The sequence below is a fragment of the Dunckerocampus dactyliophorus genome, chromosome 3 (assembly GCF_027744805.1).
Source record: "Dunckerocampus dactyliophorus isolate RoL2022-P2 chromosome 3, RoL_Ddac_1.1, whole genome shotgun sequence".
NCBI classification, from domain to species: Eukaryota; Metazoa; Chordata; class Actinopteri; order Syngnathiformes; family Syngnathidae; genus Dunckerocampus; species Dunckerocampus dactyliophorus.
Window position 1 is genome coordinate 11,966,604 of NC_072821.1, and position 25,209 is coordinate 11,991,812.

General features: G+C 41.0%; 1 protein-coding gene across 1 annotated transcript; it reads right to left on the reverse strand.

The window, feature by feature from the left end:
- Positions 1-10,066: 10,066 nt before the first annotated feature.
- On the reverse strand, positions 10,067-14,821 carry LOC129178873 (ammonium transporter Rh type C). Its single transcript, XM_054771520.1, has 11 exons — positions 14,540-14,821; positions 13,173-13,365; positions 12,731-12,881; positions 12,371-12,518; positions 12,135-12,301; positions 11,921-12,058; positions 11,688-11,824; positions 11,422-11,546; positions 10,899-10,972; positions 10,718-10,791; positions 10,067-10,628 (listed from the first exon to the last, which is right to left on the reverse strand). The coding sequence occupies exons 1-11, from the start codon at positions 14,757-14,759 to the stop codon at positions 10,595-10,597; spliced, it is 1,461 nt and encodes a 486-aa protein (XP_054627495.1). The 5' UTR covers positions 14,760-14,821; the 3' UTR covers positions 10,067-10,594.
- Between the last annotated feature and the right edge of the window lie 10,388 nt (positions 14,822-25,209).

The following is a 25,209-nucleotide window of genomic DNA, read 5'->3' on the forward strand; positions in this document are numbered from 1 at the left end:
ACATACTTTTCCATTTCAACAACCATTCTCTATTTTTACACACCAACATTTCAAATTGCACTATTTTTGTCTGCAAACTACTCTCACATTTCGCAACTGCTTCAAAGCATTCAAACATCATAATGTCCGGCTCATTGAAGAATGTAAGTCTTTCTAAAAAAAAATACAACATTTTGCATAATTTAAAATTTTCAGGGAAATTAAAGTGCAAAATCAATGTCGCCCCCTATTGGTGGAAATTCATTTTACATGTAACATTATGTGTAACATTCTGCTCAATTTGGTACACGCCGTCATGGCTCAGGTTCTACGGTGGTCGTCTCCCAACCTGATGTTTTCTGGTTCAGTCTTCTGTCGCTGAATAGATTTCAAAACATTTGTGGGATACATTCATACTGCATTTCAGTTCAGCTTCAACATTTCGGCATTCACACACAATTTCTACTGAAATTGGTTAATTTAGTTATTGTTATTTCCTTTAATGGCAGCCTGATGACCTTGCGGTTAGCATGTCTGTCAGTCATGACAGTAAGAGGTTTGGAACATCTCTTTTTGGAGTTTGCATTTTCCCTGTGCTTGTGTGGGATTTTCTCCAGGATTTACTCGGGCTTTCTCCCCCACAGCCTCAAAAAACATGCATGTTAGACTAATTGAGACTCTTAGTTGTCCATAGGTGTGAATGTGAGTGTGAATGGTCGTTTGTCTATATGTGCCCTGTGATTGACTGGTGACCAGTCCTGGGTGTAGGACAATGAGTACAAGTGGTCTAGAAAATAGATGGATGGATTTCCATAAAAGCAAAAATTTAACAACGAACTTCTGCCTTAGTTGCACTTTCAAGCACCTTAGGCAGTGAAAAGAGGAAAAAGTAAAACAAATAGAGAGGAAAGTTTACCAGGATAATCAAATTCTACATTCAGTAATTGGTGTTCAGTGGCAGGTGGAGTTTCCCAATTAGTTCAGCCGTTCCGTTTGTATTGCTCACGTTTAAAGCTGCTTGGCGTCTTTTAAACTAGGCACAAGGAACTAATTGCCTTTATGGGCCGATCAAAGTGCTCCCCTGCTATGAATAGTGATTTTTATGGAACTCCTCCTCACAGAGGTTTTACCCCCTTTAACCCCATCCAATGGACGCCTGTCAGCTGAATAAAACAAGCAGGTGTCGGCCTTTGGTCTTGTCTTGGGAGTGGACATTTCATGAGAGAACGCGTGTGCTCTCTCTCTTTCTGTGTCTTTCTCTCTCTCTCTCCATATATATATATTTATATATATCCATCCATTCATTTTCTATGCCGCTTATCCTAATAAGGGTCGCGGGGGTTATGCTGGAGCCTATCCCAGCTGACTTCGGACAAGAGACAGGGTACACCCTGGACTGGTTGTCTCCTTCGTTGACAGCATTTTGATGGTTACGTCAGACGGTGAACCCAGATGGACGGTGCAGCCTGCTCCAATCAGCTCACAAAGGTGATATAATTGCCAGGGCAGGATGGGCTGAAGCCACAGCCTTTGGAGTTCTTCACTCTCCTCCTTTCCACATTGCACCTATTCTCTCCAAGCCAATACACGCTGATTATAGTCCCCTCCCTCATTGTTCCATTATCCCTCTGCAACAACAGGCCAATTTGTCCCTCCAGCATGGCTCCCGCTTCCTCACCCCCCCTGCTGCGTTATTTAGCCTCTCTTCTGCACTTCAATGGCAGGTACTGGTTAGAGAACTTTCACAGCCTCCTTTGCTAGGCCTCCACATCCCTCCTCCCCTCCCCAGCAGTCTTTAATCTGATTACAGGGCTTCTGCAGCCTTTCAGAGGAGACCAGTCCCAGGAGGACAATAGCAAACCAAGTGGTTTCACAAACACTCTCGGCAGGCTCATATGATTCTCAAGAGGTACTCTCTCTGTAAAATCACTCAGGAGAAACATCTCTCACTTCCTCGCTTATACAATACAAACATCATGAAGCTCAAAAACTTGTTGATGCAAGTAAAGACACTGAATGAGATGTAGGCTACATTATCAATTAAAATTTGTTCAGCAGTCAGTTCCAGTCTACACTCACTGGCCACAAAAATAGGTACACCTGCACAACCATAGAGATGAGGATCATCGAAAGTGAGCATTATTATCTTTGTAATGGGGGCTTGTTTCGTGTGTATGGGATTGCATTGGATTTTCAACACCACTGAAAAATCATGCATCTTGCAAATCAAACTTTATCTTAGTACAGAAAAATGTAAAAATGTAAAGTAATGCTGGAAGGCACTGATACATGGTAAAACCAGTCCAATTGTCGGCCAAGATACTGTATGTAGGCATGTGTGCCAAAACTCGCATGATGGCTAGCATGATGGCACAGGTAGTAACCATACTGAAAAACTAAGTAGCTATTAGTGCCTCATTTTGGTGCTACATTGCAGTAATGCAAACTCAGCCACACGCAACAAGGGCTTGAAGATGATATTGTGCAAGTAACGTCATGTGTGTCCCAACACAGACTCTGACGCTCATTTTAAACTTTATTGTCGACCTTAACACACCAACAGCAGTGCTCAGTTGCAACACCGCACTTAAACGCCGTCGCTCTCCACACCAGCAACACAACACTTTGTTATTATCCACCAATCACAGACACGCCGAGGCACGTTCACCAGAATTCTGACCATTGACATTGCAACATAAGCAGGTTGTTACACTAACTTAATTTTGCTTGATTAATGACTCTCGCAAGTACAGTCGTCACTCACTACATTGCGGTTCGAACATCGCAGTTTGTTAAAAAAATCAATTTTAAAACATTCATAAATGATCGCTGTTTCGTGGTTGACTATGGCCTATTGTTAGTCAAAAAATATTGAAAGACAAGTCATATGTATATACAGGTCCTTCTCAAAAAATTAGTATATTGTGATAAAGTTCATTATTTTCTGTAATGTACTGATAAACATTAGACTTTCATATATTTTAGATTCATTACACACAACTGAAGTATTTCAGGCCTTTTATTGTTTTAATATTGATAATTTTGGCAAAAAAGTAAAGAAAAACCAAAAATCCCTATCTCAAAAAATTAGCATATCATGAAAAGGTACTCTAAACGAGCTATTAACGTAATCATCTGAATCAACGAATGAACTCTAAACACCTGCAAAAGATTCCTGAGACTTTTAAAAACTCCCAGCCTGGTTCATTACTCAAAACCGCAATCATGGGTAAGACTGCCGACCTGACTGCTGTCCAGAAGGCCATCATTGACACCACCAAGCAAGAGGGTAAGACACAGAAAGAAATTTCTGAGCAAATAGGCTGTTCTCAGAGTGCTGTATCAAGGCACCTCAGTGGGAAATCTGTGGGAAGGAAAAAGTGTGGCAGAAAACGCTGCACAACCAGAAGAGGTGACCGGACCCTGAGGAATATTGTGGAGAAGGGCCGATTCCAGACCTTGGGGGACCTGCGGAAGCAGTGGACTGAGTCTGGGGTAGAAACATCCAGAGCCACCGTGCACAGGCGTGTGCTGGAAATGGGCTACAGGTGCCGCATTCCCCAGGTCAAGCCACTTTTGAACCAAAAACAGCGACAGAAGCGCCTGACCTGAGCTACAGAGAAGCAGCACTGGACTGTTGCTCATTGGTCCAAAGTACTTTTTTCGAATGAAAGCATATTTGGAAGTCATTCGGAAATCAAGGTGCCTGAGTCTGGAGGAAGACTGGGGAGAAGGAAAAGCCAAAATGCCTGAAGTCCAGTGTCAAGTACCCACAGTCAGTGATGGTCTGGGGTGCCATGTCAGCTGCTGGTGTTGGTCCACTATGTTTTATCAAGGGCAGGGTCAATGCAGCTAGCTATCAGGAGATTTTGGAGCACTTCATGCTTCCATCTGCTGAAAAGCTTTATGGAGATGAAGATTTCATTTTTCACGACCTGGCACCTGCTCACAGTGCCAAAACCACTGGTGAATGGTTTACTGACCGTGGTATTACTGTGCTCAATTGGTCTGCCAACTCTCCTGACCTGAACCCCATAGAGAATCTGTGGGATATTGTGAAGAGGAAGTTGAGAGTCACCACACCCAACACTGTGGATGAGCTTAAGGCCACTATCGAAGCATCCTGGGCCTCCATAACACCTCAGCAGTGCCACAGGCTGATTGCCTCCATGGCACGCCGCACTGAAGCAGTCATTTCTGCAAAAGGATTCCCGACCAAGTATTGAGTACATAACTGAACATAATTATTTGAAGGTTGACTTTTTTTTGTATTAAAAACACTTTTCTTTTATTGGGCGGATGAAATATGCTAATTTTTTGAAATAGGGATTTTGGTTTTTCTTTACTTTTTTTGCCAAAATCATCAATATTAAAACAATAAAAGGCCTGAACTACTTCAGTTGTGTGTAATGAATCTAAAATATATGAAAGTCTAATGTTTATCAGTACATTACAGAAAATAATGAACTTTATCACAATATGCTAATTTTTTGAGAAGGACCTGTACTATTCTGGTCACTAGGCATGAGTAATGTTATAATGAAGAGACATTACCTGAGATTATATTACCTTAACACTGCATGGAGTCAGCCATGGCATGTCTGACATGATAGAGTGAAAAATAATGTCTCCCATTCCATGTGGAAGTGGTACGTTTTTGGTTTCTTACTTCGTCCCTCTTCCCCACTCTGTTTGAAACACTTTCTTAACTTTGCCGGCTGCCTCTTATGTTCCTGCAGTGATCCCGTAGGATGCGTATTAGTGTTGTGCAATGTGGTGTAATCAAAGAATAACAGGACTGTAAAAGTGATTATAGGGGTGTTATTTCATGTTTATAGGGCTCTAATAATGTATTCAGAAACTCATAAACACGTTTTCTATGCCCTAACTACGAAAATATTCAGTTTATTGAATCCTACCTTGTGGAAATTTACTTATCGTGGCCAGATCTGGAACCAATTAACTCGATAAATGAGGGACGACTGTACTGTATTATTAACTAGCAAACACCGGCCTAACATATCCAGAATTGTGTATGATTTATCAATTTCTGCTCGAATTGTGCGGAATTAATGCACTGAAATTTTTTACACGATAATTATAACAATTTATGGTGGATTTCATATTGGTGAATTAATTATATATTACTGTATTTTATTTTATTTGTGTATTTAAATCGGTACTGGTTAGGGCACTGTTGAAGCACTGGCACCATTTCTTTGGTCCTTTCCAGCAATTGGGGCAGAGAGTATATGTAAACAATACCAAATCCTAAATATATGCTAAACAAAATATCCACATCTTAGTTTTCTGTTATAGGTGACAAAGCAAATTTGTGTAATATCTGATATATATATTAATTTTATTTTTAGAGTATGCTGAGGGCCACTAGAACTGGAAAATGTCCCCAGGGCCTAACTTTGCACATCCCTGACATAATAAGTAAATAGGCGTAAGATGTTTGACCAATGTGACCTTTGGAGAGTTAACTTGTTTGACCCTTCCTGTGGCACACAGCATATGTCCACCCTGTGTACTAAGAGTTCATTAAGTCACACTCCATTGGTCAGGAAATGAACCCACTGACGGACTTGTCCACACCTCGTTACCATCACAATGAAGGCAGCATTGCAAGACCAGAGGTTATGACTTCTAGAGGCATATCTCGACTGGACCTGTTGATGCTAGCAGGGGCGGCCTTTTCCCACCATTCGGCAAACACAATTGCCTGGGCCCCCGACATTTCCAAACGTCTCATAAAAACTGTTTATTGTTTTTTTTTCTTCATTTTAAAGTACATACTACTCTTTTAGTCTTAATTCACGTGCTTAAAACTACATAAAAATACGCAATCTTTCGTAAGAGTTTCGACCACTGCCCCTCCTTTCTCATGTCATGGACTATTCTATGTTACTGCGCATGTGCAGATTGATACCGGAAGACGGGAGGGAAACAAACTTGTTGGCGTATATTTACCCCATTGGAGCGGAGAAGGGGAGAAAGAGAGAGGACAGGTGCGTGTGATAAAAATGTGGTAGATGTATACTGCTGGTTGCTGTAAATAAACAGGACAGTGGACAAGACTTAAAGTGTACACTGTGTTCCAAATTATTATGCAAATGGTATTTTTCTCGGATTTTGCTAGTCAATATAAATTACAGTCATCATCTTTTTCAAGTCATCAACCTTTAGAGTACAATTTGAATGTTATTGAACAAACCTCCCCATGATAACAGTATTTTCTTCAAAAATAAAAACTTAAAAGGTACTCTTCCACATTATTATGCACAACAGAGTTTCAAAGCATTTCACTGGTTGTTAAGAACCAAAAATGGTAATTTGTTGATTTTGCAGTGTAAGGAGGTCATATTTACTGAAAGCAAAAGCCATTTCAATCACTAACATTTTAACAGGCCAAGTTACAAGATCCCTTCTTTGATATAACTTTCACAACTCTTACAGTGAACTTGTGAGTTTTTGGAGCTTTTCTGCTTGAATTTCTTTGCAAGATGTCAGAATAGCCTCCCACAGCTGCTGTTTTGTTGTGATCTGCCTCCCACCCTCATAGTTTTTTTGCTTGACGATGCTCCATAGGTTCTCAATTGGGTTGAAGCCAGGGAAAAAAAGGGGGCCAAACCATGAGCTTCTCCCCTTTTATGCCCATAACAGCCAATGACAGAGAGGTAGCTATTCTTTGCATCATGCATGAACATTTTGCTACAGAAGGTACGGTTCTTCATATCGTACCATGGAAGAAAGTGGTCAGTCAGAAACTCTACATACTTTGCTGAGGTCACTTTCACACCTTCAATGACCATAAAGGGCCTACCAGCTCTCTAGCAATGATTCCAATCCAAAACATGACATCACATACTTGTTGAGATATGCTGGTCATACTTTACTTCATCCATCTGGACCACCCAAGGTTGCACGGCCCTCATCAGTAAACAGGATTGTTTGAAAATTAATCTTTATGCATTTGTTGTCCACTGCAACGTTTTCTGCTTTTGAGTATTGGTTAGGGATGTTAGTTGGTTTATGCATAACTGCAAGCCTCTAGAGGGTCCTACACCTTGAGGTTCATGGGACTTCAAAGGCACCAGCAGCTTCAAATACCTGTTTCCTTCTTAGTAATGGCTTTTTAGCAGGTGCTCTCTTGAGTCGATACATTTGTCTGGCAGAAACCTTTCTCATTATGCCTTTATCAGCACAATCCCGGCTGTCATCAGAGTCAGCCACAAATTTCTTCACCGCACAAAAGTTTTTGTGAATTATTGAACGTTTGCATGCCTTGTCCGAGGCATTGCGATATTTGACGATTTTTTTGTCAGCAGACGGATCCTCTTTTTTTCCATATTGTTTGAAATCTGTGCCATGCTTGGAACATAATTTTTAAGTAGCTTTCTTTTAATTGGGCTCACCTGGCAAACTAATTACGACAGTTGTCCGTGATTGATATCAGTAATCCAAAGAGCCCCAAGACACAATGCCATTTAAAGCTAATTAGTTTCTCTGGGTGATTAGTCAGTGATGATGATTTAGGCTATAGCCTATCAAATGTATTAACAATGTCATTACTGAAATAAATGTTGCATTGTGTAAATACATCCAGTTAATTATCCATACAATATAAGCATTATTATTTTGTATGTTGATTGTTAAGCATTGGTAACACTGTAAGGAAGGAAACAAGTGAAATAAAGAAGGAAGAAGTTTCCTTCATACTGCTGCTCAGGTTTTCATTGACATCTACATGTAGGTCATTTCTACTCAGCTCAGAGCTGGTGAATACATTGTATACTGTTGCCCTTTTAGTCACCATCATGGTGGGCTTTCTGCTCCATGGCGCACTACACTCTGTTCCATTCACTTGCAGCGGAATAGTCAATTCTAGTGTCCTTGGTCACACAACGACACAAGGACAGCAGCACCGCTACTGTCAGTGTCAGCCAAGGAGAATGCTTTAACACAAAGATGTGAGTGTTAAAGCGGTAATCTATATTAAATGTCGGGGGGGAGGCATCCTGACCAGATGCCCAAGCCACCTCATCCGGCAACTCTCAATGCGGAGGAGCAGTGGTTCCACTCCGAGTTTCTTCCGGATGACAGTGCTTCTCACCTTATCTCTAAGGGAGAGCCCAGCCACCCTACGGAGAAAACTCATTTCGGCCGCTTGTACCCGCGATCTTGTCCTTTCGGTCACTACCCAAACCTCATGACCACAGGTGAAGGTAGGACCGTAGATCAACCGGTAAGTTGAGAGCTTTGCCTTTCGGCTCAGCTGCCTCTTTACCACAACAGACCGATGCAGAGTCCGCGCCAATTCGTCTGTCAATTTCACGTTCCATACTTCCCTCACTCGTGAACGAGACCACGAAGTGCTTAAACTCCTCCAGCTGGGGCAGGATCTCATCCCCATGTCGCTTAATGTTCTTATCAAGTACAGTAAAAGCGTTGAGATGATTAATTTGTTAGGTAATAATAATCCCCCAGGAGGATTTTAAGGACGTTATCTAGTTCAGGAAATGGGAGAATTTTCTCATATTTACAGTTGTTAGAAGATGATAAGCATTAATATTTCTATTCGTTTTGGAGGGGTATATAAACATGGCTATTTACCTAGCAACTTAAGCTGACAGACTGTCACAGATTTTAAAAGCAAGAAAAAAAAACGTACACACATTTCGTAAAAATGAAAAAAAAAAAAAAAGGATGCAGAGGGCCCCAATGACTAGGTTTGCCTTGGGCCCTCAAATGACTAAATACGCCCCTGGATGCTAGTTTGATAGAGCAGACAAACATAATATTGGAACCTAAAACGGGTGCTGGATCAGCATTTTCATTCAAAACAGTGTTTGTTACATTGATGTGTTGTGTCGCTTATCCTTCTGTTTTTGCAGCCTCATGCTGACTGTCCTTCTATCCTTATATCCGGCTTATCACACACAATTAAATCACTTCCTCGAGTATTTTTGGACTGCTGAGTTAAACATGAGAGATTTGAATCTACCCGTTTTTGTTTTTTAAATGCCAGTTTGATCATACAGATAGGACAGCGGCTATTTGTGTTGATTCAACATTCTTTTCATGTTTTGCCCCGCTCCCTTTTTTTGTTTTACAATGTACATGTCTCAGGATGGATGGCTCTATGTTCAAGTCTGAAATGCGTTTATTTCATTTCCATCTACATTGTGCGATAACTGAGTTTGGCATTTTGATTTGTTTTCTCCCAAGCGTCCTCTAGTGTCCAACTATCATTGCTCGTTGTGTGGCGGTGTGGCTGCTGTTTGTGTTGAACTTTGGAACTCTTTATTATTATTGTTACTTTAAACTATATGTTAAATCAGGGGTTTTTAAACTGTGGCACAGTGCACGTTGCCCTCTGAGAATATAATGAGGTTGGGGGTTCTCCTACTATTTTGTGGAGTTTTCTGCTCACCCCAGACTGTTTACTTTCTCAACATATAAACTATTTATTTTGCCAGCTTAGCAAGTTTGAAAAATATGTGTTTTCTTTCTTTTCTTAAGCTGCTGCATCTCCCCTGGGGGAGGCTCGCCTCACACTTTGAAAACCCCTGTGGTATATGATTTCATGTTACCTAATATACAGTATAGGCGACCACATTAGTGCAATGCGGAAAATGGATACAACCTTATCCACGTGGACAATCTTGGGCCTGATATCCTTAATATATGAAATCTTTATATGAAAGGATTACAATAAATTAAAAATATGAAAAATATGAATTGAAATAATGAATTGCCATCTTTAGTTCACATATTTTCTGTTCTCTAACAAGAGAGCTAATTTCTCATGTTGTTTTATATCATAGGAACTACAACTAATACTACTAATGTAACCTTTTCTTTAAAGTGCACTTCAGATGGATCTTAAAGAAAAAGACAAACAATAGAAAAGTCATCTAAAAGCACTGTCATCTTAAGAATATAAAGACACGCCTTTGACACATTTTAAAGGTCTTTGTGAATGAACTGTTGCTGTAAATTATTTCTACATGACTTCCTAATTATGAATTTAGATACATTTAAATGCATGAAGGGAAACTGAGTAAAGACTAATAAAGACTAATGTGAGATGATTTAATTAGTACTGTATTTGCATGTGATTGGAAGCTGTGTACATCAGAAACAGTAATACATCAACAATATTACAAAGAGCACATACTGTGTCAAAGTCACAAGTAATAATAGGCATGGGTAATAATAGGCATACGGCAATAAACAATGTGACATGTATATACAAACACCTTCACTTCATTTGCAAGGAAAAAGATGCAACTCAAAAGTGCACATGATAATCTTAACAAATAACTTTATAGACAATGCTCAACAGTAAAAAGCACAACATAAAAGGTTTTGAACCTTTTCTCAGGTCATCGTCAATGATATGTGTTTGCAACACATTAAAATAGTTCATTTTACACGTCATAAACAGCCTTCATTACACACGTTAAACCTGACATGTCGTTATTTAAAGTTACATCCTAAATAAATGTCACGCATTTTCCTCGTAAGAGTTTGAAGCAATTTTACAGGTCAGTCCTTTCTACTATTTGTTCACTGTGCTTGGTGAAGTCCATGGTCCACTGTGTGACTAGCTTTGCTCCACGGTGAAGTTGGACTCAGAGCTGCCAAAAAAAAAAAATAAGGCAAGTGAATCACATTTTGTGGAATTAGAATATTTTAAGTGGTTGAGATTTGCTAAGGGTGACTTTACAGGTCTTGGTGCTTGTTAATCATGTGGTTGTTGTACTCCAACACAGGAGGGATGCCCTCCTCTTCCTCAGGAACCTGCAAGTAGCGCATGAGAGCCCAAATGCATCAACAAACGCTGTAGCTTCACCTCAGGAACTCTGACAGAGAAAGAGCGTCATCTAGTGGCAATAAAGTGCACCCACCTCCCAGTAGACTTCGTCATCGAAGCAGTTATCATCAGCAGGGTCGCCCCAGATTGGGATCCTCAGGATGAGACCTGAAAAAAACAAAACAACTGTCACTTACCTCATATTTCACTTATTTTTACTTTGCATTTCACATTTTTTAAAAACCTCCTTTATCTCATGCAAACACTCAGCTGTTCCATCCAACAGCAAGCATTGATGCTTATTATAATTTAGTAGCATCAAGTATAATTTGGGACATCAAGAATATTAGTAGCACAATGTATCACATACATATACATTTTTATTTGTATTTTTTTGTAATGGGACACAGGTTAATTTAAGGTTTTTAATCATGTTCATGTTGTCATGTCATGTTGTTATGGCAGTGGATGCCGATACATCCACAATACATCTCCTTTTCCCTCTCCCACTCACCCCTTTTATTCTCGCATTTGTTTCTTCCAAAGGAAATTATTGTTGAGAAATGTCGTTTGCCCTCATGCAAAAGGCCTCCATAGTACATAGAGTCCAAACTCACCAACAAGTGCTCCTCCAACGAGTCCAAAGGCGATGGCCACGCATGTGCCAGCAGCCTGATAGCCTCCTTGAGTGCCCACAGACCTGTTTGCAAACTTTCCTTCAAAATTAAAGGTTGCGTCCAGCCTGCAGGATGACAAAATGAGACACATGTTTAGACTCACGACATCACTTGACCTGCAGGATATCAATCCAGCACGCTCTATTCAAATCATTTCAAAGTTTATATAAGGATTTGATCACTTCAAGTTGGTGCTAGTGGCTCACCCATGCTGGCTATATACAGATTCAGTAGCTGCAGCTGCCACAATGGCGCCTGTGAAGCCGCCAAGCATGCCTGGTACAGCGTGCAGGTTGTGGACGCCACATGTGTCCTGCAGCTTCAGGTACTTTTCCAAGAAGGGCTGGGAAGGAATTCAGAACGGTATGTGATTCCTATTATTTCCTTTAAATCCTCACACAGTGTATCATTGTCATAATTGATAAAAGTTGAGCCTCACCGTGACATAAAGGTAGCCAAAAGTTGAAATGAGGCCAGTGAGGAAGCCCACAATGAGCGCACCGTAGGGCATGATCATGAATTCGGCCGCTGTTCCCATAGCAACGCCACCAGCCAGGGTGGCGTTCTGGATATGCACCTATTAGGTGAAAGGTCACGTCAGTCATGGCTTCTTTTTGTGCTGCTTTTCTTCTCTCTCAGCAGCAGAACCTCACCATGTCCAGTTTGCCTCTCTTCTGGGACAAGCTGGATATGGCCACAGCGGTGAGAACAGACGACGCCAGGGCGATGTAAGTGTTGATGGCCGTTCTGTGCTGACCGTCGCCGTGGTCTGTGATGGCAGAGTTGAAACTGGGCCAGAACATCCACAGGAACAGGGTACCTGTGAGAAGACACTATGGTCAGGCTGGAAGAAAGGAAGTGTTAGAATTAAATGAGACCTGTCGCCCACCGATCATGGCGAACATATCGGAGTGGTACACAGAGCCATTCAGGCGTTTGCTTTGGTCTAGTTTTGGTCGGTAGAGGACCCAGGAGATACCCAGACCATAATATCCTCCAAAGGCATGAATGACCATGGAGCCACCAGCATCTCTGCACTGTTGAAAAATTGACATCATCATCATAGATGGAAATATACACTATCATTACACACCATCAGGTACACGTTCACAATCTAAAGAGATCAAATATACAAACTCAGACTTAAAAAAAGAACCCTGCATTGATGTAGAACTAAAATGCATGGTAGTAGACATGGTATGATACAAGAGGACATGTATTTAAAATAATGATTGTTGGTGAGACTCACATGGAGAAGCTCGAGGATGATGTATTCCTCCACAGCAAAGAGTGTGACGCCAAATAAGGTGACAACCAACAGCTGGACAGGGCTGACTTTACCCAGCAGGGCACCATAGGCAATCAGAGAGCCGGCACAGCAGAAGTCAGCATTGATCAAACTGTAAGTCGGTGCAAAAAAAAGTTTACAACCCAGTAGAGCCACATTTTGTTTTTACAACTCATCCAGTTGCCAAACTTGAAGACCTGTGTCTTAAAACTACTTGTAAACCTACGACTCCTCTTTGGGCTATGAGCAGAATGAGCCTCCAGCACAGCGCATGACAAAAGCAGGTTAAAGATTGTGTTTTTCTCAAAGTGGATGCCGAATTTCAAACATGAAAAGTCAAAGGTCACATACTTCTCACCATTCGACTGAACCTTGACAACAAAACACATTGAATTCCTCTCACCTCTCCACGCCGATGCTGATTTTCCCAGTTGTGAGGTCGAGGGAGTGGAACCAGCCCTGCATGAGAAGAGCCCACTGCAGGCCAAAGGCGGCAATCAGGAAGTTGAAGCCCACGGCTCCGAAGCTGTAACGTTTCAGGAAGGTCATCAAGAAACCAAATCCGATAAAGATCATCACATGGACATCCTGGAAACCTGCAAAGGACAAGACAACATGTCCATGTTGAGTGTTCAGGCACAAATGACAAGGAGTGAATTGCATCATAATTTTCGGTGAGCAGAAAATAAAGATAAAAGTCTCTCCTAAAAAAGAAGAAACAATAAGAATTCAAAGACTAATTTGTGGAACTTCCATCCATTCCATCCATCTATTTTCTATCCCGCCTATCCTCGTTAAGGTCATGGGGTTATGCGGGAGCCCGTCCCATCTGACTTCAGGTGAGAGGCGGGGTACACCCAGGACTGGTTGCCAGCCAATTGCAGGGAACAGGTAGAAACAAACAACCATTCACGCCTACATTCACACCCATGGACAATTAAGTCTACAACTAAGGTTTAGATTAGGTAATTTCAGGTTTGATCAGTGCTTCTCAAATTGTGGGGCGGGGTGAACTGTCGGGGGGGAGCTGGGAGGACTTTCAATATTAGTGCAGACCTGCCAACATTTATGAATTTGTCACACTCAGCATGCAATTTGACTCTTGGACACACTTGTATGCTTCGCTCTTCTCCATTTTGTTGCATTTCGCTGATTTCAGTTTCAAGTTCAGCCTGTACAGTACAGATAAATAAAGAGATATGATCAGTTTCTCAATAGTAATTCAAGTCGAGGGGGCGTGAAAACAACTGAGAACCCCTGGCTTAGGTTAACTTGTGGAAACTCATTCATTCATTTATTTTCGATGCCGCTTGTCCTCACTAGAATCGCGGGGGTATGATAGAGCCTATACCAGAATGACTTTTGCACCCTGGAATGGTTGCCGGCCAATCGCAGGGCACATATAGACAAACAACCACTCACACTCACATTGACACCTATGGACAATTTACAGTCTCCAATTAAGGTTAAATTACGTTAGGTAGGTTAACTTGTGGAAACTGATTTTTAAAAAACAAGTATTAATTCTGACTTTCCTTTTTTTGGTTATTGTCATTGTATTTATTATAATGACATAGTATAAGTTAAATTATTTTTGGTTTTGGTGGTTAGTTAATATGATTTGTTGTCCCATAAAAGGTTGCACTGTAGGTTCCTATTGACTTTCATGGAAATCATCCAGTCAATACAAGAATTGAAATAATTTAAAAAGAAAATAAGTACATGTGAACAATAACACAATTTACAAAATTACAAATAAAAAGTACTTACTAGGATATCTGTAGTAAAAGTCATTTTCAATGTCACTGGTGAAGTTGTGTTCCTCTTTGTAGTCCTGCCAGCGAGAGGCGTCCGACTCTTCATCATAGCGAATGAAGACCCCAAAGAGGATGATCATAGCTATTTGCCACACGAAGCAGACCGCCGGCAGACTGACGCGCACATTGGTGTTCTTTCGCACATTGCACATGGCCTCGCAGCAGTTCCCCATGGTGCCCTGACCTGATGATGCTGAGTATGCTGTGCCTTTGCTGCTGCGGACTCACAGCAGGTGTATAAATGGAGACTCAGGGAGGGGTGTGTCCGTCCTCACATTCTCACAAAAACATGGCTAGGCACAAGTCTCACCTGAGAAGGAGGAGCAGTCCTTTACTTTAAAGTTCTGCATTTGTATCCAGGTTGGTAACATTCCTCCCAAAACAGGAAGCTATGTTATGTAATTAGCAAGATTTTTGGAGAAGACTGGTGGCACACAGACAAGTCACTAGCTTTCATTTTACGTTGTGCAATGTGGCTTCAGATCAAGTCTTTGTTGTTAAGTGATGACTATCTGCGGCTATCAAGCCTATTATAAAGATATTCATGTTCAACCACTGGAAAATATGAATTGTTATTACAGTCTGTTGTGGTGTAGAAGTACATTGCATCATGCTGAAAGTTTTGGCGAATGTTTTGACTTTCCAGCTAAATCATCAAACTAGCTCTGAGTTTGCTTCTACAGCACATATTGCTAATGAATTCATGTCCATCCATCCATTTTCAACACCGCTTACCCTGAACAGGGTCTTGGGTGAGCTGGAGCCCATCCCAGTCGATTTCGGGCAAGAGGCCGGATAACCTAGACTGGTCGTCAGGGCACACATAGGCAAAACAAGCGTTCACATCACATTCACACCTATGGACAATTTAGAGCAGGGGTCACCAACGTGGTGCCCGCGGGCACCAGGTAGCCCCCCATGACCAAATGAGGTGCCTGCAAGCCTGCTTTTCAGGTTTTCAGTTAATAATGAAAGAACAGTAGAAAGAAATGCATTCTGAAATACAAAATGTGAGTTGTGGACACCAGCATTTTGTTAATGTTCTGGTAAAACAAGCATATTCGCTTTGTTTGGGTTTAAAATAAGCTCTGAAAGTAAATGTTAGAAAAATGAGTAGTTCTTGGCCATTTTCATTTTGTAAAAGTAGTTCTCACAAGGAAAAACGTTGGTGACCCCTGATTTAGAGTCTCCAATTAGCCCAGCATGCATATTTCTTGAATGTGGGAGGAAGCCGCAGCACCCCGAGAAAACTCACGCACACACAGGAAAAACACGCAAACTCCACAAAGAGATGTTCCAACGGAGATACGAACCTGGATCTCCTGACTTATACTAACCACCAGGCCAGCGTGTGGTCCCAATGAATACATTATATTTTTCATAAAGGCAGATATTTCCATATTGTTTATCAGCGTAACAAGTTTCACATTTCAACATTTTTCAACATATAATGCATTTGGTTTTGGCAGCAGTGCACCCCTCCCTTGGGAAAACGTTGACAGGATACTGTATCAGGAAGTGAGGGAGTTGGCTCTCACTATTTCAACAAACGGTTATGCGAGTCCACTCACATGTCCGCTGCCAGTTTGTTCATCCTACTACAAGTGAGCTACAGTACGAGTGTGTTTTTGTTGTGTGTGTTTTTTTTTAAGTCAAAATATTGTCTCTTGCTGAAAATTCCACGAGGATTCATCATCAGTAAGAAAGGCGCGTTTTGCTTGTGACATTAAGAACATTCCAGATCATATCTGTTTACTCTCACCATCTTTAACTCCTTACATAAGACATCAGGTGCCACTGAGTACATCAGATCATCTCAGAAGGTGTGTACTCAAGTTGCGCTGTTATTTGTTGCTACACTTACTGTAAGTTCAACGAGCGGTGAAGATGGCGAGCATCCGACTCGTGTCTTCCACCCTCAAGGACTTGGTGGCATCTGGTACTCGTATACACACACGTTTGTCACCACTAACAATTCACAGCCATTCTGTATTGATGGTAGGCTATACATTCAATGATAGCTAACGCTAATAGCTGAACTTTGCCAAATCATTATCGTTACCTGACAACAAAGATGCGCGTGCGTTGTGGAGGCGTGGCTAACATGTTCGGAGAAGGAAGAAGGTGGGATATAATGCTTGAAGCATGTTCGAAAGTTAGCGTTCTCTCGGCAGCTGCTTAATGGTTGCAAACTGTCCCTTTAACTGAAAACTCTAAATTGTGTGAATGGTTGTTTGTCCTGTTATTGACTGGTGACCAGTCCAGGGTGCACCTCGCCTATCAACCAAAGTCACCTGGGGTAGACTACAGCTTACCTGTAACCCTGATGAGGATAAGTGCTAGAAAATGAATCAATGAATGAATGAAATAAAAGCTATATCAATTAACTCCAAAGACCAGTCACTATTTACCTATTAGATATCACACCCGGCAATAAAACAAATAGATTTCTGGCACTGCTGGCAGCGTGTAGACGCGAGGGGTGTAACAGTACATGTCTTTGCATTCAGATTTGTTCATAGAGGACTTTCAGTTTTGTGCTGCACCTCCACAAGCCCCGATAGTGTGCCTAAAAGCAAGGCATTCGGCCTAGAAGCCGAGATTCTGGTAGACAAAAACAGTGTAGCGCAACCTGGCTACCAGAAGCAATAGTGGCAATAGTGCCAAGAGAAAGTCAGAGCCTGAAAATACACACTTTTCACACACTTTACCGCTGCACTTGTCTGCTTTGTTATACTTTCCGAAAAAGAAATGCTGTACACTGCAGCTGTAAATTGTTAGATATTAGTCGTTACTTTGTCGCCTGTAACTCAAAGCTTGTATAGCTTATAATGCAGTGTTTTGACCTACTGTTCGTTAGATTGGTTTTAGCATCGTTAATGCACAAAATGCATCAAAGTGGGCCCCTGCATTCATGTCACATACTGGCCCATGATTAAGGTGTACCATTACACCCCTAGTAGATACTCCCAGCAAATTGTAAAATAATATGTATGTGTTTTATTAAATAAGTCATAGGAGCCAAGCTAATTAATGTACAGTTATGTTACTTTGTTACTTGTTGTAAAAAATACAGGCCGAAAATAGGATTTAAAACTTATTTTCCTAAAATAAGACTTACTATAACCTATGCAAAGACATTAAAATTATTTTTTCAGCGTGGCACATCTTGACTTGTCAATATTTCTACGCTCCTTGCAAAACCAATCCTAATCTGTCAGATTGTGAGGACATCTCCTGTGCCCAGTCCCCTTTTTAAATCCCCCGCAGATTTTCAATTGCATTCAAGTCTGGGCTCTGGCTGGGTTGTGCACTGAACAAGTATGATTTTTTTTCACATCAGAAAAGCCTGCTGTTTTAATAGGGGTGTGTTCACTTTCCAGATCCACTGTACATACTAACTACCAACAGACCTCCGTCTTAAAATAAACATTGATCATCTTAGCTTGCAACAAAGTTTGCACAAGCACTCCACACAACTCTCAACAGTTACATTAGCGCTAACACGACACGTCAGCTGTCCTAGTTGCTCTACTAAAGTACGTTGCCATGGCAGTGACCAACAAATGTGCCAGTAACAGTTAAAAGTGAAAAATGACTACACAACATTGCTTCTAATTGATCAACAAAACATGACAGGAGGGCTAATGGACGTGAAAATGATACAAAGTCATCAGCAAATAGCTCAGCTGGACTGGCGTCTTTGCACATGTGACAATGCAACAGTATAGAGGTTTCAGATGTTATCTTGCGTCCACATTCCAGCCATCACATGGTTTGGTATGCTCTGCAGTGGCTGAGGAACGATGCCTTGAGTGATATTAGCCGCCCTTGTCAATCAGCGGCACATAAAGACACACGCCAGTGAAATCTAGCTATTTCAAAAACAAAGCTTTTTGCTTAGTTTCTGTCTCCACTTTAGCGACTTCACAGAGCATCATGCGGTGTCACGCCACATCTGCGAGGAAGTGGCACTGGGAACCTTTGAAGTCGAACGTCTGGATTTGCACAAAAATGTGTTAATAATGTGAGCCAATATTAATAATCTCAATTATTGAGATGTACCTGTAGCGTAGCAGAGTGTCCTGGCTGCTCAGTATAATATTAGCAATGTCAACATTTCTTTCTTCAGTTTTTATTTGAAGAGACTCACCTCCCAATCGCAAGCAGTAATCTTCCTCCGCACTTCATCACAGTGTTGTTTTTAATAGTTACCTTCTTGCTCAATCGTAAAATGTTGAGGTTATCACCATGTGCGTCCATCATATGCATCATCTTTAAGTGTTTTCACCACAGTTAACTTCTTCTTATACTATAATAAGAATGTTGAATTGTTGCTTAAGACATTGCTTGTAACAGCTTGACCCTGTTGCAGAGCAAATTTCTATCATTTCTATCTGTCAGGCATCAACAATGCTGTAATCCGGCACCTTGCAAGTTTTTTGACTCCCGAGCCAATACGAAAATGATCTTAAAAGTGGTGTTCGTTAAATGAAAGAGCCGTCTGTTAAATTGGTTTGGCCAGCCCAACAAGCGTGACTAAGCATCTACAATAAGAATTTCATAAGAACTTGAAGGGAGCATTGCAGCTAGATGCCACAGAGATAGGAGCGTGTCAGGGAGTGGTCTGCCGCTGCCAGGTGACAGCAGACTGCTGCACTCCCCCAGGATGATGTGACACAGCGATAACCTCCGTCAGCATCAGTACAGGAGAGCTTCATTGTGTCACATGGTCCAGCAAGAGAATCCAGAGACAACACACACACACACAGACACACACCCTCCGTCATGATTGTCAGCACCAACCAACACTAAACGATTAGGAAAATGCCATTGCAACACGTGGCTTTGTTCAGTTTAGTACAGGTCTTGCAAGTCTTGTGATGTGTGTCTGAATTATTCAAAAATATCATTTCTAGTACTACCCCAAGTGTCCTTTGTAAGCAATTTGATATTATTGATACACAAATGGATATTCAAATAAATATATCATATAAACAAATTAGGGATGCTTAGTATCGGCCAGTTAAAAAACACGTGATTGTCGTATGACGATAAATACCTTTCAAAGCCAATGACAAAAAAAACTATCGTCGTGTGGTGGCGACATGACAATTCATGTCATGACAGCACAAACATGACATGAATGTACATGTGTGCTGTGTCACGCAGGGTTGCCAACACTCGTATTGAGCCAACAAGGGACGCAGATGGTCCTGTTTTGCCGCGAGAATCAACACTAGTCTGTAAAACCTCAATGGTTTCAGTTTGAGCCCAATCGATGCCTGCGTGTTTCCTTGTCAAACCTATTGGTGTTCGACTTTTCTTGCATCGTTCTTCACAGGCTTTGCCTAGCTGATACTGTCGGCAGCTAATTAGCCAGCTAGCTACAATTATCCGCTTAGCTTCTCATCTTCGGACTTCAAATGTGAGTTTTTATGACAGTGACTTTTTGTTTTTAAAACAAACAAGCAATGCAGAGTTAGGAGTTAGTTAGGAGCTCGTTTTTGTCCCACGGGGAAGTGGATATTACGTTCATGGGGTATGTTCTAACTTTTTCAAGCGTCAATGAACAATTTTGCTCTGTTGTTGTCATCAAACTAACTATGTCTTGGCCTGAAAATACCATTTGTGTGTGGTTGTTTAATGATCATAAACAATTTACTTCCCATGTATTCCTATTACTCCAAAACATCAATGCCGAATGTCACGAATATGCGACAAAACGTTTAAGTCAAGCAACCAGCCGATATCGCGTCTGCGTTCCATATTCAACATATTCAGAACGGACCTAGGAACCCTCGGCGAGCACTTGTTTCTAGTGGGACCGCTCAGTGACGGAAATATTTCCTGCTGACGCAAGAGGATTGCTCTGTTTACAAAGTGATCGATACGATGCTGGAAATGTTGACCTACTGTTGTATATAAGGTAAGTTGTGCCAAGATAAAAATACCCATCTGCTTATTGTGTGCTTGTACAGCCTATGTGATGAGGTCAACTATGTGTGACGAGTATTTTTGAAGTTATAGTTATATATAATATATATATAATATTTCGGTTTGTTGCATATTAGTGACAATAGGCCATAAGCCTAACGCTAACTGCTAACCAGCGCTATATAAAAAAACGGATTTCGGGACGGATTTTCCTTATGAAATCCTTCGTGTTTTGCCTCGTTATTTTCAGTAGTTTTTAATACAACAACCATGCTGGGATATAAATACAACTTCTGCTATTTCTTTTTATGCAGATCAGAATGAAACCTTTCAACATTTTACGGCAAGTGCGCAGGTGCACCTCACACCAGAGTTCTCCCAACGGAGAGTAATGACATCTGTCTCAGCGACAATGAGGACAGCGATGAAGAATATGTTCCCAAGCCAGGTGATGAAGAGAGCAGTAGTGAGAGAAACAGCAGCAGCAGTGATGATGACGTCCAACAAGCAACAGCAACAGGCTGTTGTCGACTGTGTGGAGGTTAGAGCTGTCAAATGGTTTGACAACAGATGGGTGATTGTTGCCAGCGCTTTTGCCAGTGCCCAGCCTGTTTTTCGTGCACAGACAGGTGTGACAGGAATGTTGAAGAGGAAAGTGTATGTGGATTGCCCTAGCATCATCGACCTCTACAACAAGTTCATGGGTGGTGTTGATGCGCTTGATGCACTAATCGCCTACTACCGCATCCACATCAGGCCGAAGAAGTAGTACCACCGATTCTTCTTTCACTTCGTGGACATGGTGGTTGTCAGGCGTGGAACGCCTCAAAGCTGGCTGCCACTCAACTCGCGCCACCCGCAAGAAGAAGAAAACACAACACCGCCATGCAGACATGTCAGTGTACAGTGGTGAAGATAGTTTTGCGTTGGACGTTGGATATTCGGCTCCGTAGCTACAGCGGTAGTTCCCTCTCGCTGTGCCCGGACTGCTGCATGATGGTGTAGGGCAGGGGTGGCAAACTCGTGCCATGGAGGGCCGAGACACTGCAGGTGTTCTTTCCAGCCAGTCACTAAAGCAGGTGATTTTAATGATCAACACCTTCAGTTTGAGGGAAGGAGCTCATCAATTAAATCACCTGCTGGACAAACTGGTTGGAGAGAAAACCTGCAGTGTCTCGGCCCTCCAGGGCACGAGTTTGACACATGTGGTGTAGGGAGCTTGCGCGGGAAGTGCCGCTCTGACCGCACAAACACTACTAAACATGTCGAAACGGCGGCGCAAAACCTTGGAAACTCCTCTGTTACGGAGCGTGAATGGAAGCTAGCGGGGTTCGCTTAGTTTAGCTAGTGCAGCTGTGTGTGTGCGCGACTTCACCCTGTTGTGTTTTACTGCTTTAATGTAAGGACCATTTTACAATGCCCACTGACGACGTGCGTTCTGAGTGAAAAAAGGCGAGTATACACCGTCAATTGCCATTCTCTACACACACAACACATTCCGGCCTTCAAAATAAGAGCCTAATAATAATAATCACGTTATTAAAATAGCTTACATTAATAACGTGATTGGAATTACATCTGTGACGACATCTTCCTGAATCACAAGCACGGGCTTTACAGTTTGTTGAAGATTTTGTAGCAATACAGTATGTGCTGAGGCTGACATCCCATGAGAAAAGTTAGCTAAGCTACTGGACATCCATTTCTCAATTACTGGACAAAATGTATGTATGTATTGCATCAATAAATGCAAGGAATTGTGCATTTTATTCACTAACCCAAATAGCACACACTCCATGCTGGTAAAATAATTGGAAAAGGTAAAAAACTGAATTCCAAAAAATTAAAACGGAAAAAACGGAATTTCGGAAAAAATGAAACGGATTCCATAGGGCCCGAAAATAGTTTGTTATAATAATGTCATATATTCTAAATCACACCACAAATTGATCTATAACCATGTCAAACGATTTGTCCTACCCTAAACGCGGCCATTTTTTCCAATGTTATCTTTTCATAACCATATTCAATCCTACAAATTCACGTTTGTAACAAAAGCTTATTATTATTGAAAAAACAAATGATCAGTACCGAATCAGATCAGATTGGAAAGACTATGAAAAAAATCGTATCAGATCGAATCGGAAGCCAAAAAATGTGGATCGGGACAACCCTTATGATGAAGGATGATGTTCGTAGCGGGTAGCTTGCCCGACAAAAACAAGCTATGAGCTAGCTAGATGCCACCAGGCAACAAAAAAGCCAGAAAGTGAAATGAAACTGAAACGTGAGCGATCACACACGCTGGCATAAATAGGCTTAGCATGTGAAAAGCTGTCGTCAATTGACTACACATTTTACGGACTATTGTTCATTCTCCCGAAAATAAGAAACAAAGTGAAAGTCAACACAAGACATGTCGGGTATCTGGTCACTGGTCAAGTGCCAGCAAGGCAGACAGACAATTCTGGTGCATGCTTATCAAAATAATGTGAAGTGAAACATTTTTATGATATTTTAAAACGTTTTCAAACTAATTGTGGTCGATATGTGCATAATTAATTAGCTACATACAGTATGTATCTACAGTATATTGCATATATATACATTCATACAGTATATTACTTAAAATTGAAAAAACCCCTCATTTTTAAGGTGTGGCGGCTTTTATTTTGTAGTGGCGCACCGCCACAATCATTTACATGTGGTGGAAACCCTGCAAATTCCCCAAGTGCACTGGCCACACTGGCATCAAGTGTACAAAATGTGACGTTCACCCGTGCCTGAACAAAAACAAACTGCTTCCATGCATTCCACGAGTGAGAGGAATGTGTTAGAATGTGTTCTGTATGTTATTTGTGTTTGTTTTATGTTCCGTTATAAATGAAACATCATTTTTTTACTGTTATACTACAGTGTTGTTATTGACAATTATGCCTGCTGTTGCAAATTTGCAGCATACCCAAATTTTTTTTTTATTTTTTTATGCTTTAGTCAAATTAACAACGTCAACACAATTTGCTATCTGCTCAAAGGCAAAAACCCACATAAAAAAACAGTTTTTTATATACAGCTATATAAATTCAGGCGTCTAAATTCAGGTTTGTGTCAAATAATACAAAAATTGTTTCACAAAAATGAAGGCAAAAAACCAAAAATAATCTGTGCCCAAAAGTTAATATTTTGTAATAATGACCTATTTGCCAGGGGCCATTTGAATTAATCCCTAATACAAATAATCGATAATTAGAATTGTATAATATATAATTGTAACAGTGAGCCACCGAATGATGTCACATACAGCACATATTGTATTATGTTGTTATTAATGCTTGTTTAGAACTACATGCATGAATGGTGCATGTGATCGCAGACTGTAAATGAAGTGTATCTGAAACTGTTTATCATGACATCTTTTCACAACGGACCTTTTGTTTCTTTCCGTCTGTTCGTTCCTGTGAGTCTCGTGTCACAACTCAAAAGGATCGTGCGTTGATGTGGGAGATACTATAGATATGTAACTCAGTAGAGCTCATTCCATTCCCACTCCTCTCATCTGATGTGCACTTTGTGAAACTTAATGTGTCCGATATCCCTTTTAGATTCATTTAAAAAATAAAAATAAAATAAGTAAAGTGACTCAACCTGTGGAGCTACAGAGTAGCTGTGCTGGCTTCACAGTCAGGGATTATTGGGCAAGTCACTATTTTGACCATATTCCAAATTTTTATGCTTACTTTCCAACCCCAAGCTGAATAAACTTGAATGCCTATTGGGTTTAAGCATACCAGGTGGTATGCGTGTGCGTACTCAGGGAGGGTGTGGCCTTAGGAGACCAACACTCTTTGAAAGGTGTGCACAGTTATGAGGCAGCTTCTTTTCCTTTGGCAAAATGGGCCAGAAAAAAGATTTAACAGACTCTGAAAAGTCAAGAACTGTAAAACATCTTTCATAGGGATGCAGCACTCTTGAAATTGCCGAAATTGCCAAGATTTTAGGACGTGACCACAGGACCATTGGATGTTTTGTGGTGTGGCACTATGATATACTGTAGACCAGGGGTCACCAACGTTTTTCCTTGTGAGAGCTAATTTTACGAAATGAAAATGGCCAAGAGCTACTCATTTTTCTAACATTTATTTTCAGAGCTTATTTTAAACCCAAACAAAGCGAATATGCTTGTTTTACCAGAACATTAACAAAATGCTGGTGTCCACAACTCACATTTTGTATTTCAGAATGCATTTCTTTCTACTGTTCTTTCATTATTAACTGAAAACCTGAATGAAAAGCAGGATTGCGAGCACCCCATGTGGTCGTGGGGGGCTGATATAGACCCCCTGATATAGATGAATACATGGAAATGGTTGCCCCCCCCCCCCCAAATTAATTTTGATGTTTAAGGTCACTTTTTATAAGAGCCACTGTTGAACCACTTTGGTTGCTGCTATAAAAAAAAATGAAAATAAAGTAGTTATTATACTCTTTAACAGTCATACAAGCGTAAAAAGAAGTCACGGCTGTATAATAAAATCGAATAAAACAACAATGAATAAAATAACTGATTGGATATGATATGATAACAAGGAGGGGTGTCACGGGATCTCGCAAGATTAAAATGTGACGAGGTTTCAGAAAAAAAGACTGCCTCTCGATAATAATTAAATAATAAAAAAATAATAAGAA

Bases quoted from the DNA above. Each gene is read 5' to 3' on its own strand.
- LOC129178873 (XM_054771520.1), bottom strand. From the start codon at position 14,759: ATGGGGAACTGCTGCGAGGCCATGTGCAATGTGCGAAAGAACACCAAT. The intron at 12,302-12,370 runs GTGGGCGACAGG...GTCTTCTCACAG, and splicing joins CGATATGTTCGCCATGATCG to GTACCCTGTTCCTGTGGATG. The intron at 10,792-10,898 runs GTGGGTGCACTT...CGCTACTTGCAG, and splicing joins ATGACGAAGTCTACTGGGAG to GTTCCTGAGGAAGAGGAGGG.